The sequence below is a fragment of the Hemiscyllium ocellatum genome, chromosome 23, assembly GCF_020745735.1.
Source record: "Hemiscyllium ocellatum isolate sHemOce1 chromosome 23, sHemOce1.pat.X.cur, whole genome shotgun sequence".
Classification (NCBI taxonomy): Eukaryota; Metazoa; Chordata; class Chondrichthyes; order Orectolobiformes; family Hemiscylliidae; genus Hemiscyllium; species Hemiscyllium ocellatum.
Window position 1 is genome coordinate 6,161,271 of NC_083423.1, and position 13,770 is coordinate 6,175,040.

Consider the following 13,770-nt stretch of genomic DNA (forward strand, 5'->3'; position numbering starts at 1 on the left):
ACAAGCTTTTATAAATCAAAAATCAGAAACCTGGGCTCAAAGAGTGTTGAAAATTGGTGGAATGAAGGAATACGTAACTATTCAGGATGGCCCAGAACAGTTAAAACAGACCAACAGCAGTGTTTGTATGATTGTGATTTTTATTTCATTAGTGGCACACTGTAAACTGCAGCAACCATCTGTAGCAAATTACACCATTATCAGCATCAGAAAGACAATGACTTACCAGAAAAGTTTGTGATTCATCTGAATATTTCACAAAACAAGAAATTAATCACTGGCTGTAAACACTCACCTAACCAACTAAAATGCAATTAAATTAAAACAAAATGATTCAAAAATACTTTCTGAATTGAAATCTTTAAACTTGAGACATTGCTTGTGGGCAGTAAGGAGCAAAACAGTCAGCAGAATATAGATGTGTCTCATTTTTTTAAATGATGTGGAAGTGCCGGTGTTGGACTGGGGTAGACAAAGATTTAAAAGATCACACAACACCAGGCTACAGTCCAACTGCTGTATTCGGAAATACTAGCTTTTGGAGTGCTGCTCCTTCACAGCTCACTGATGAAGAAGCAGCACTCCGAAAGCTAATATTTCCATATAAACCCATCGGACTGTAACCTGGTGTTGTCTCCTTTTTATGGGAGAAAGTGAGGACTGCAGATGCTGGAGATCAGAGCAGAAAATGTGTTGCTGGAAAAGCGCAGCAGGTCAGGCAGCATCCAAAGAGCAGGAGAATCGACATTTCAGGCATAAGCCCTTCTTCAGGAATGAGGAAAGTATGCCAAGCAGGCTAAGATAAAAGGTAGGGAGGAGGGACTTGGGGGAGGGGCATTGGAAATGCGATGGGTGGAAGGAGGTTAAGGTGAGGGTGATAGGCCGGGATGGGGATAGGGGCGGAGAGGTCAGGAAGAAGATTGCTGGTTAGGAAGGTGGTGCTGAGATCGAGGGTTGGGACTGAGACAAGGTGGGGGGAGGGGAAATGAGGAAACTGGAGAAATATGAGTTCATCCCTTGTGGTTGGAGGGTTCCTAGGTGGAAGATGCATCCGCTGCACCCGATGTGGCCTCCTCTATATTGGGGAGACAGGCCGCCTACTTGTGTAACGTTTCAGAGAACACCTCTGGGACATCCGCACCAACCAACCCAACCCCCTGTGGCTCAACACTTCAACTCCCCCTCCCACTCCACCAAGGATACGTAGGTCCTTGGACTCCTCCATCCATAGTAACACGACCGCTGGAGGAAGAGCGCCTCATCTTCCGCCTAGGAACCCTCCAACCAAGAGGGATGAACTCAGATTTCTCCAGTTTCCTCATTTCCCTTCCACCACCTTGTCTCAGTCCCAACCCTCGAACTCAGCGCCACCTTCCTAACCTGCAATCTTCTTCCTGACCTCTCCACCCCCATCCCCACTCCGGCCTATCACCCTCACCTTAACCTCCTTCCACCTATCACATTTCCAGTGCCCCTCCCCCAAGTCCCTCCTCCCTACGTTTTATCTTAGCCTGCTTGGCACACTTTCCTCATTCCTGAAGAAGGGCTCATGCCCAAAACGTCGATTCTCCTGCTCCTTGCCTGACCTGCTGCGCTTTTCCAGCAACACATTTTCAGCTCTTGTCTCCTTTTTATGTCTGACTTGTATGTTCTGGGCTAGAGTAATGGGGGCATTATTTAAATGTGCAAATAATGCAATTCCCAATGGTAAGTATTTTGAAAATGAAACTTCCTGTTAATAATTTTAGTAGAAAACTGACTAGAATTTCTCATTTTGTAACCACATTAAGTTCATGATTTCAAACTGAAGAATATTATTCCCTTGTGAAGTTGAAAACTGAGTTGTGCATATCTTGTAATGATTATATTTTGAATTACTGAACTTTATTCAAGTTTTCCAGGGGATGAAGCCAATTGATCATACTACTTAACAAGTAAATGCAGTTTCATCACAAAAATATAATCTAGCAATTGCATTCAGATGGATTAATAATAACAATTTCTAATCAAATAGCTAACAAGACTGTGACAAATGTCACAATTTGGCATGTCTTTTCTACTGTACTGCAGTATCCACTACACAAAGAAAAGCATGTGATCAAACACACATTGCTTGATATTACCTTCCAGAAATCACCAGCGTCCCATCATCCAGTAAATAATCGATTACATTCTGCGGCAGTGGAAGAATGACACTGTAAAATGAGAAATGTACGTGAACAACTTAAAGGTCGCACATCTTTCCAGATCATCTAATTAAGGGAAACTGGACCTTCAGATTCTAAACAAAAATAGAAAATGCTGGAAAATCTCAGCAGGTCTGGCAGCACTTGTGGAGAAAAAGCAGAGTTAACATTTCGGGTCCTGTGACCCTTCCTCAGAACAGGTCTGAGGCAAGATTACCGGACCAAAAACATTAACTTTGATTTCTCTTCACAGATGCTGCCAGACCTGCTGAGCTTTTCCAGCAATTTCTGTTTCTGTTTTTGCTTTACAGCATCCACAGTGTTTAACCCACTGCCACCTTTCTTCCAGGAATGCTTACCCTGAAGAAGTACTGCTCTTCCCTTCTCCCTTTTTTTAGCTTTGACAAAGGGTCAGTTAGACTCGAAATATCAGCTCTTTTCTCTCCTTACAGATGCTGTCAGACCTGCTGAGATTTTCCAGCATTTTCTCTTTTGATTTCAGATTCCAGCATTCGCAGTAATTTGCTTTTATCTATTGTTGGGATATTGGCTTAAAGTCTATTTCTAACTTGAAGGAGTGTTCAAACCACATCACTAAAGTGATATATCAAACAGTGTGAGTGAATACAAATTGGTGCTCATTTATCCACGATGATCTTAAAATGAAAAGGTCAACCCAATCTGGAAATAATATGCTGTAACGCTTAGTCATAATGTCATCTAGTCACAAAGCAAGTCATTGATTAGCAGGAAAATGCTGTTACCCTTTAGAGGGAAATAAACGTTTTGGCAATCTGAATCAATATAAAATTTAGGACCTGGATGAAGCAGGCATTAATGTCTATTTAGAATTTGTTTTTTTTTTCTTGGAATGCTTGCCTTTTTGTCCTTTAAGTTAGCTGTGAGCACTTCTAGTTTAAGTGCACAGTTCAAGTCAGATGATGATACTACTAAATCTTCCCAACATATTCAACTTTAACTCCAAAGGTCTCACCTGGCCCATGATGTCTTGTAACAAGTCTCAACAGGTTAATTGAAATATCATGCCCTGACTACTCTGGCTCTTAGGTTTTCCTAACAGAAGGAGCAGCTTACATGGATGGAAAAAGATCATCAAAGATTTCAGCAAACTATTTAACAATTTTCAATAACTTTGAACATAGGAAAACATTCCAAATTGCTTCACTAAAGAATAGCCAGATAAAGATTTAGCAAAAGGAGGAGACATTAGCAGGGGAATGACTCAAAGCTTGGTCAGGCCTGGGCTTTTAAGGAGCAGAGATGGGAAGTAGGTGGTGTGGCTTTCGAAGTATAGAATGCTGACATGACAGAAATTGTCCTCTTAACTTGTCAAACCTATGCTGGTTCTCTGGAAGAACACTTATGCTCGCCCACAATCCAATTCTTTCCCTGTTAGCTTCCCATGGGTGCTTATCCAATTCCCTTTGAAAGTCACAAGGGAGCATATTCCAGAAGACAATCACTCATTGCCATGTATCATCTTCAGATTTTTACCAAATCACTGTCCCCTGGTCCTTAAGCCTTTTGTCAATAGAGTTGTTTTTTCCATCTACTTTATCTATATCCCACATAATTTTGCACACTGCCTCCAAATATCCTTCGATCCTTCTCTAAGTATAATGACCCACTATTCGAAAAGTGTTGGTCTTGCTGTTAATATTTAAACAAGTTTAGAAAAAGAAAGGACTTCTTTTTTTTGGAAAGGCATGGTAGTTATCCCTGTTGATTTACCCAGTGCTTTTTTCTACCTTCGGTGAGTATAATGTAAGTGACAACAGTAAGAAATGTATCAGTATTTATTTGTAGTAAATATTCCTGTTAACGTTTGACTTTTTAAAAAATTAATGTGTGGGGTGTAGGCATCATTTGCTGGCTAGTATGGTTAGCTGCCTTCTTGATCTGCTGCAGTCCACCTGTTGTAGGTTGACCCAATGACATGGAAAGAACGGCGTTATACTTCCAGGTCAGGAAGGTGAGTGGCTGAAAGGGGCACTTGAAGTTGGTGTTCCCATATATCTGCTGCTCTTGCCCTTCTAGAGGGAAATAATTGTGGGTTTGGAAGGTGCCGTCTGAGGATCTTTGATGAATTTCTGCAGTGCATCTTGTAAATGGTACACAATGCTGCTATTGAAAATCAGTGGTGGAGGGAGGGAATGGATGCTTGTGAATATGGTGTCAATTAAACATGCTGCTTTGTCCTGGAAGGTATAAAGCTTCTTAAATGTTGTTAGAGCTGCATTCACCCAAGCAAGTGGGGAGTAAGGTGAGTTACACATCGCAGTATTCCCAGACTTTGATCTGTTCTTGCATCCACTGTGTTTATGTGATGACCCCCATTGAATTTCTGGTCAGTGGTAACCCCCAGGTCATTGATTGTGGGGGGGGGAATTTGGTAATGGTAACACCACTGAATATCAAGGGATAGTGGCTAAATAATCTCTTACTGGTGATGGTCATAACCTAGAAAACTGTGTTGTGCAAATGTTATTTTTTATTTGCCATTTGTTTAGCCCAATACATGGATATTGTCTAGATCTTATTGTATTTGAACATAGACTACTTCAGTATCTGAGGAGTCATGAATGGTGCTGAACATGGTGCAATCATTAGGTTAGATTACTTAGTGTGGAAACAGGCCCTTCGACCCAACAAGTCCACACAGACCCGCCGAAGCGCAACCCACCCATACCCCTACATTTACCCCTTTTACCTAACACTATGGGTAATTTAGCATGGCCAATTCACCCTGACCTGCACATCTTTGGATGTGGGAGGAAACCGGAGCACCCGGAGGAAACCCACGCAGACATGGGGAGAATGTGCAAACTCCACACAGTCGCCTGAGTCGGGAATTGAACCTGGGTCTCTGGCGCTGTGAGGCAGCAGTGCTAACCACCGTGCCACCGTGTCGCCCACAATTATCTGCAATTATCCCCAAACCTGACCTTATGATGGAAGGAAAGTCATTGATGAATTGGTTAAAGATGATTGGGTCTACCTTGAGAATCTCCTACAGAGTTGTCCTGGAGTTGAGGTGACTGTTCTCCCACAATCATGACCATTTTCCTATGTGTCACTTATGACTCTAACCATTGGTGAGTTTGCCCCAATATCCATTTATTCCAGTTTTGCAAGGGCTCCTTAATGCCACACTCAGTTGAATGTAGCCTTCATGTCAAAGGCTGTCACTCTCACCTCCCCTCTGGAATTTAGCTCTTTTGTCCATGTTTGAACTGAGGCTTTAATGAGGTCAGGAGCTGAGTAGTCTCGTGAAGCCCACACTCGGCATCACTGAGCAGGTGTTGCTTGATATCACTGTTGATGACAACTTCTATCACTTTACTAATGATCGAGAGTAGGCTGATGGGGTGGTAATTGGCTGGGTTGGATTTGTCTTGCTAGTTATGCAGAAGGCATATCTGGGCAATTTTCTACATTTTTGTGTAGATGGTAGTGTTGTAACTGTAATGGAGCAACTTGGCTAATGGATCAACAAGGTCTGGAGCACAGGTCTTCTGTATTATTGCTGGAATGTTGTCAGGGCCCAGAGCCTTGCAGTATCCAGTGTCTCCAACCATTTCTTGGTAAGATGTGGAGTGAATTGAATTGGCTGCAGACTGGTATCTGTAATGCTGGGGACCACCAGAGAAGGCCAAGATGAATCATCCACTTGGCACTTCTGAAGATTGCTGTGGATGCTTCAGCCTTATCGTTTATACTGATGTGCTGGCCACTTCCCTCATTGAGGGAAGATATTTATGGAACTTCCTCCTCCAATTAATTGTTTAATTGTCCACCCCCACTCACAACCTAATGTGGTAGGACTGCAGGGCTTAGACTGGATCCGTTAGTTGTGGGATCGCCTAGCTCTCCCTATCACTTGCTGTTTATGCTGCTTGGCATGTAAGTAGCCCTATTTGGCAGCGTCACCAGGTTGACACCTCATTTTCATGAATGCCTGGTGCTGCTCCTGGCACACCCTCCTGCACACTCCATTGATCCCTTAGCTTGGTGATAATGGTTGAGTGGGGGATATGCTGGGCTATCAGGTTACAGATTGTGCTGGAGTACAATTCTACTGCTGTCGATGGTCCACAGCATCTCATGGATGCCCCGTTTTGAGTTGCAAGATCTGTTTGAAGTCTGTTCCATTTCGCATGGTGATAGTGCCACACAACGCGATGGAGGGTATTCTCAATGTGAAGGCAAGACTTCGTCTCCGCCAGAACTGTATGGTGATCAATCTGACCGATACTGTTACGATTAACTGATATAACTTTAATAGTTTCAAATAAACTTCCTTGAAATAATAGTTATATCTCCAAATGAAAACAACTCCAGTTTCTCTGATCTATCTTTGGAACAGATGTCCATGACCCCTTTGGGCTAGACAGCTGAAGGTAAGCTGTAGATGTTGGACTAAAGAGGTTTTGGGATGTTCACATACCTTTCTCATTTCATCTCCATCACAGTAATTGTTGGTGGTAGGACTAACCATATTAGTGGCAATGTCCCGTGGTATTATCACCAGACTATTAATCCAGAGACACCAGTTAATGATCTAAGTTTGAATCGGTGATTCCACAAATGGTGGAATTTGGATTCAATTAAAAATCCAAATCTGGTGATGATCATGAAATCAGTTTAGATTGTCAGAAAAACCCATCTGGTTCACTAATGCCCCTCAGGGAAGGTAACTGCTGTCTTTACCTGGTCTAACCTACAGGTGACTTTCAGACTCACAGCAATGTGGCTAAATTTTAACTACACTTTGGGCAATTAGGGTTGAGCAATAAACAGTGGTCGAGCCAGCAATGCACACATGCCTTGAGCAAATTAAAAAAAAACAAGTGCTGACAAATAAGGGTGTAGTAACTGCAAAAAAACCTGTTACCCCCCAAAACGTTGTTGAACTCTACCCCACCTCAAATTATCTCCTGCAGGAACTCTCATTCCTCATTGTTAACTCTAACTTTGGCTATATCAGCATGGTCCAGCTAGCAGCCTGCCCTCTGCAGACCCCCAACAAAATAATGCTGCCCATACCCTAACTCATACCATACTTTCACCCCAGTGCTCACTGATTAACACTGGTCCCCAGTTAGGAAAAGCCTTGGTTTTAGAATTGATGTCATTATTTTCAATTCTCTCCTCAGCCTCACCCCTCCTAATATTTGGCATCTGCTCCAAACCACAGAGATATCTGTATTTCTCTAATTCTTATGTCTTGTTAATACTCAATTTTAATCACTTTGTGATTGAAACGTCAACTACCAAACGAAAAATAATCATATTTGTAGCACACATTTTGCAATTGCTGGATATATTAAAGCACTTAGAGTCATAGAGATGTACAGCATGGAAACAGACCCTTCGGTCCAACCTGTCCATGCTGACCAGATACCCCAACCCAATCTAGTCCCACCTGCCAGCACCCGGCCCATATCCTTCCAAACCCTTCCTATTCATATACCCAACCAAATGCCTCTTAAATGTTGCAATTGTACCAGCTCCACCACATCCTCTGGCAGCTCGTTCCATACATGTACCACCCACTACGTGAAAAAGTTGCCCCTTAGATCTCTTTTATATCTTTCCCCTCTCACCCTAAACCTATGCCCTCTAATTCGGGACTCCCCAATTCCAGGGTAAAGACTTTGTCTATTTATCCTATCCATGCCCCGCATAATTTTGTAAACCTCTCCGATGCTCCAGGAAAAACAGCCCCAGTCTGTTCAGACTCTCCCTATAGCTCAAATCATCTAACCCTGACAACATCCTTGTAAATCTTTCGGAACCCTTTCAAGTTCATAATATTTTTCCAATAGGAAGGAGACGAGAATTACACGCAATATTCCAACAGTGACCTAACCAATGTCCTGTACAACTGCAACACGACCTCTCAACTCCTGTACTCAATACTCCGACCAATAAAGGAAAGCATACCAAACACCTTCTCCACTATCCTATCTATCTGCGACTCCACTTTCAAGGAGCTATGAACCTTCACTCCAAGGTCTCTTTGTTCAGCAACACTCCCTAGGACCTTACCATTAAGTGTATAAGTCCTGCGAAGATTTGCTTTTCCAAAATGCAGCACCTTGCATTTATCTGAATTAAACTCCATCTGCCACTTCTCAGCTCACTGACCCATCTGGTCCAGATCCTGTTGGAATCTGAGGTAACCCTCTTCATTATCCACTACACCTCCAATTTTGGTGTCATCTGCAAACTTACTAACTGTACCTCTTATGCTCGCATCCAAAACATTTATGTAAATGATAAAAAGTAGAGGACCCAGCACCAATCCTTGTGGCACTCCACTAGTCACAGGCCACCAGTCTGAAAAACAACCCTCCAATGCCTGCCGTTCCGAAAGGGAGCTGTTTATCACTACTCTTTGTTTCCTGTCAGCCAACCAATTTTCAATCCAAGTCAGTACTTTGCCCCTTATACCATGTCCCCTAATTTTGCTCACTAACCTTCTTTGTGGGACTCCATCAAAGGCTTTCTGAAAGTCCAGGTATACTACATCCACTGGATCTCCCTTGTCCATCTTCAGAGTTACATCCTCAAAAAATTCCAGAAGATTAGTCAAGCATGATTTCCCCTTCATAAATCCATGCTGACTCTGACTAATCCTGTTACTGCTATCCAGATGTGTCATAATTTCATCTTTTAATTGATTCCAGCATCTTTCCCACCACTGAGGTCAGACTAACTGGTCTATAATTTCCTGCTTTCTCTCTCGCTCCTTTCTTAAAAAGTGGTACAACATTAGCCACTCTCCAATCCGCAGGAACTGATCCTGAATCTATCGAACTCTGGAAAATAATCACCAACCCATCCACGATTTCTAGAGCCACCTCCTTCAGTATGCTGGGATGTAGACCATCAGGCCCCGAGGACTTATCAGCCTTCAGACCTAACAGTCTCTCCAACACCACTTCCTGGCAAATATAAATTCCCTTCAGTTCAGGTCCTTTAGCCACTGTTACCTCTGGGAGTCAATTTGCACATGGCAAGATCATGGAAATAATAATGACTGGACAATCGCTTATTTTCTGACACTGAAGGGGGAATCATTTTTACACTACTTTGAAATCACAGCTACTGAACCCTTCACCTCCCAAGAGGCAGACACTGCCTGGGTATAGTGTGCCATCTGAAAGATGGTTCTTCTGACAAGTTGGCATTCTGCCAGTACTGCACGGAGAAGAGTCTTGAAAACTTCTGTGCACAAGTCCCAATTTTAAATGTTGGAGATCACACCTCCCTTGATCTTTGCAGCTAAGACACAAGAGCAGAAGTAGGCCACTCAGCCTATTGAGTTTGGTCTGCCATTCAGTGAGATTGTAACTCATCTGATAATCCTCAAATCCATTTTCTCCCCCAAATCACTGGATTCCCTTACTGATTAAAATTCTGTCTATCTCAGCCTTGAATACACTTTTAAAACTTTAAGATAACTGAGAAACAGTACAAAGGATTTCAGTTCTAAGGAAGGGTCACTTGACCCAAAATGTTAACTCTGATTTCTCTCCACAAACACTGCCAGACCTGTGGAACTTTTCCAGCAATTTATGTTTGTTTTTCTGATTTACAGCATCTGCATTCCTTTCAGGATTATTTCCCCAAAAAGAATTCCACAGGTTCACTACCCTCATCGCTGTCTTACATGGGAGGCCCCTCACTCTGAGATGATGCCCTCTGGTCCTAGACTATCCAACAAGGGGAAGCAACTTTTCTTCAGCTACTCTGTCAAGTCCCCCAAGTATATGTTTCAATCGAGTCGCCTCTCATTCTTCAATATTCCAGCGATATTCACTATTCCAACCTTCTGGGAGTTCAGGCCCAATCTCTAGAGTCATAGAGTCCTACAGCACAGAGACAAGCCCTTTGGCCCAAACCGGTCCATGCTTACCAAAACTGATACCCACATTAACCTCATTTGCCTGTACTTGGCCCATATCCTTCTAAACCTTTTGCATTCATGTATTTAGAGTCAGAGATGTACAGCACAGAATCAGACCCTTCAGTGCAACTCATTCATGCCAACCAAATATCCTAAATTAACCTATGCCCATTCACCAACACTTGGTCCACAGCTCTCTAAATCCTTCCTATTCATATACCCATCCATTTTAAATGCTGCGATTGTACCAGCCTCCACCACTTCAGCTGGCAGCCCATTCTATACATACACCACCCTCTGCATGAAAAAGTTGCCCCTTAGGACTCTTTCAAATTTTTCCAATCTCACCCTAAACCTATGCTATCTAGTTCTAGACTCCCCCAGTCCAGGGAATAAATCGTGTCCATTTACCCTATCCATGCCCCTCTCATTATATAATAGAAAAGATTTGTCCAAATCTACGGCTCAGAAGATAGCTTCCATCCCCTGCAGGGTTGTTTCTGTGCTGTACATCTTTATGACTCTAAATACATGAATAGGAAAGGTTTAGAAAGATATGGGCCACAACTGCAGGCGAATAGGGTTAGTGTGGGTGGATGACTTGGTCAGCATGGACCAGTTGGGCCGAAGGGCCTGTCTCTGTGCTGTAGGACTCTATGAGATTGGTCCCCAGGGCCTACCTAAGGAACCACCGCCCGCTCTGGTAAACCTGCCCTTTTCTGTAAGGTTTCCGTCCAGCTTCCCTGATGTCCTATATACTGGCTGCACATGAGGCGCTACAGCAATGCAGCTGGCGGCGGCAGTCGCTGTTGTTGCAGAACTGCACGACGAGAGCGAAACCCACCTCCTGATGGTGAGCTTCTTGAAGAGCGGGTACCAGGCCGAGAGCTGACAGCTCACCACCTGCTCCTTCTTCATCACTCCTGGCAACGGCAGGCGGCTCCGCTTCCGCTGTGGCTGCGCGCCGCCCAAACCCTTCCCCCGGCCCGGCCGGAAGTCGGGTGTGGTTGCTGAGGCGGTGTCACAGGAAAAGCCGCTCGGGCCGCTCAGAGGGTGAGGCTGCAGGAAGGCTCCTTGGCAGCGCTGTTGGTGTAAAACTTCTTTTTTTTTTGTCAATCTCCACACCATTCTCCCATTTGTTGGTAAAGTACCAGATTTATATTAATCTTGCTGACGTTCGGGGAAACTTTTATGTTAAATTTGATGCTCGGTTATCAAAGAATCGCCAGTGAGAGTAACTGCAGGCAGCCAGGGCTCTGTCTGTGTGGAATTTTAATTTGTAAATGGTTAAAACATTACTCCTTATATTGTCGTAGTTCCCTTTTTATCTTGTACATTTGAAAGGGTGATCCCTGTTCTACAAGTTCCTTCAGATTTAAGAGAATGTCCTTCAGGGAAAGAAATCTGCCACCTTTACCTGGTCTGGCCTACAGGTGACTCCAGACCCACAGCAATGTGGTTGATTCATAACCACCTTCTGTGTGATTAGGGATGGGCAATAAGTGCTGGCCTGGCCAGCGAAGCCCTCATCTCAGGAATGAATAAACAAAGTTACTTATAGAGTTACATTGTACTTTACTCAAAAACTGCATGAATCCATGTAGGATTCTGTTAACTCACTTTTTTGATTAGAATCAGTCTAAACATTGTGGCACAGACAGCAGAACACAGGGGGCTAACACCTTCAACATCTTAACATCTTATCTGGGCTGACACCAATTGTTACAGTTAACCTGAGAATGTAACTTTTAAAAAAAGTTTTGTGATTAACATATGAAAAAAGTGAAACTATCATGGTCCTTCTAACAGATGAGAGACTTAACCAACAATCAAAGTATTTTTCAATGTATAATTTCAGTTACATCACACTGTAAACTTTTGCTAAAAATTCTGTCTTAATTGTGTACTCCACAACCACCTGATGAAGGAACAGTGCTCCGAAAGCTAGTGCTTCCAATTAAACATTTTGGACTATAACCTAGTGTTGTGATTTTTAATTTTGAAGAGGAGAATTGATCATTCAGATAAGCTCACTTCACATTGTTCGTTTTGTTTCCTTCTTGCAAATGACAAATTTAAGTAGTACTTTCAGTTAATGCGTGTACTCCCACACTTTCTCTGAATTATCTGAACAGAAATCAAAGGGAATGGAGTATAAAAATAGAGGTTTTGCTAAAACTACTAGTCAGACCTCAGCAGGAATTCTGCAAATAGTTAAGGAATGATATAAAATACTGGAATTGAAGACAATACTGAAAAAGTTGATTCGATATTGGGTATGGGAGGAAGTGAGGACTGCAGATCAGAATTGAGAGTGTGTTGCTGGAAAAGTGCAGCAGGTCAGACAGCATCCGAGGAGCAGGAATGTCAACGTTTTGGGCATAAGCAATTCTTGATGAAGGGCTTATACCTGAAACGTCGATTCTCCTGCACCGTGGATGTGGCCTAACCTGCTGTGCTTTGTCACCACCATATTCTCAAGTCTGATACCAGGTACAGAGGAGCTGTCTTATGAAGAGATTAGACCTGTACTCACTTGAATTTAGAATCAGAGGAAACATTGTTGAAACATATCAGATTCTTAGAGGACCTGAAAGGGTAGATGCTGTGAGGTTGTTTCCCCTTGTGGGAGAGTTTAGGACAGTCAGAATAAGAAGTCAGACATTTAAAACAGAGATGAGGAGGGATGTCTCCATCAGAAAGTAATGAATCAATGAAATTATTGACTACAGAGGGCTGTTGAGGTTGGGTCATTTAGTATATTCAAGGATGAGGTAGACAGATTTTTTTATTCAATACAGGTATGGAGTGTTGTGGGGGAGAGACAAGGAAATGGAATTGAGGATTATCAGATCAGTCATGATCTCATTGGTGGAGCAGACTCATTTGAGTTGAATAGCTAACTTCTGCTCCTTTACCTTATGGTCTTAAGGACGTTTGTACAGTTAGTTTTCAGCATTGTCTTGTGTTCTCAACTTCTCTCTTTTCAGTCACACTCCGTTTTATCTCAAGCTTCATTGTGCTAAAGTCTGTTTTTTTTTGTCCTCACATTCTGTATAATAATACTTGCATGTTAATTGTTCTGTATAATAAAACTTGCATATAGTTATTTTACCTTTATTGTTTTGTGAGACATAATTGGTTAAGGGAAGAGTGTTGGCGTGGAATGTGGGAGAATGTGCCCCAGGGAACTTGGATCAGGCCTGGTTAAGTTGGGGGTTAGGACCCAAAATTGAAGCGTGAACTGAAATATTTGCATCTTAAGCTTTGAAATATCAATACTGAGATAGAGCTCTAATAGAGTTATAACTAGGCCCCACCTCTGTCAACACTCCTGAGGGGTTGTATCAATTTTAAGGCTCGATATGGGTCACAGTCGGAAATCTTTTTGGGAAGAGCAGGCAGAGAGGTAATTGATTGCTGTCTCAGGGGAACACGGCACATTGTACAAATGTGCTCAGCCCCATTTTTGAACTCAGACCTCAGAGTATAGTCCCGTTCCAACAATCTACTTATCAAGAATTGGGAATGCTGCCAACAGAGCTATCTTAATAAATAAATCAATAGGTACTTCCTTACGGCTGCAGCAACAGCTTTGTTTACATCTTGAATGTAATTGAATATCCCACAGCATTTCACAGGGTGGGG

At 42.7% G+C, this 13,770-nt stretch overlaps 2 protein-coding genes across 3 annotated transcripts in view; one reads left to right on the plus strand and one right to left on the minus strand.

The window, feature by feature from the left end:
* Positions 1-11,085, minus strand: part of cdc123 (cell division cycle 123 homolog (S. cerevisiae)) — a 38,310-nt gene extending 27,225 nt beyond the window's left edge. The window contains exons 1-2 of one of the 2 annotated variants that reach the window (XM_060843088.1): positions 8,690-8,791; positions 2,124-2,195 (exon numbers count right to left, since the gene is read on the minus strand). In XM_060843088.1, the coding sequence (XP_060699071.1) occupies positions 2,124-2,195; positions 8,690-8,763 (146 nt within the window). In that variant the 5' untranslated portion in view covers positions 8,764-8,791. Of the gene's footprint in view, positions 1-2,123; positions 2,196-8,689; positions 8,792-10,966 lie in introns of those variants that run through there. The other variant, XM_060843089.1, reaches the window with a different exon arrangement.
* A 65-nt stretch (positions 11,086-11,150) lies between these two features.
* The window catches only part of nudt5 (nudix (nucleoside diphosphate linked moiety X)-type motif 5), a 43,561-nt gene continuing 40,941 nt past the window's right edge, over positions 11,151-13,770 (plus strand). Inside the window, exon 1 of the mRNA XM_060842623.1 lies at positions 11,151-11,264. The gene's annotated coding sequence lies outside the window, so the exon portion shown is untranslated. The remainder of the gene's footprint in view (positions 11,265-13,770) is intronic.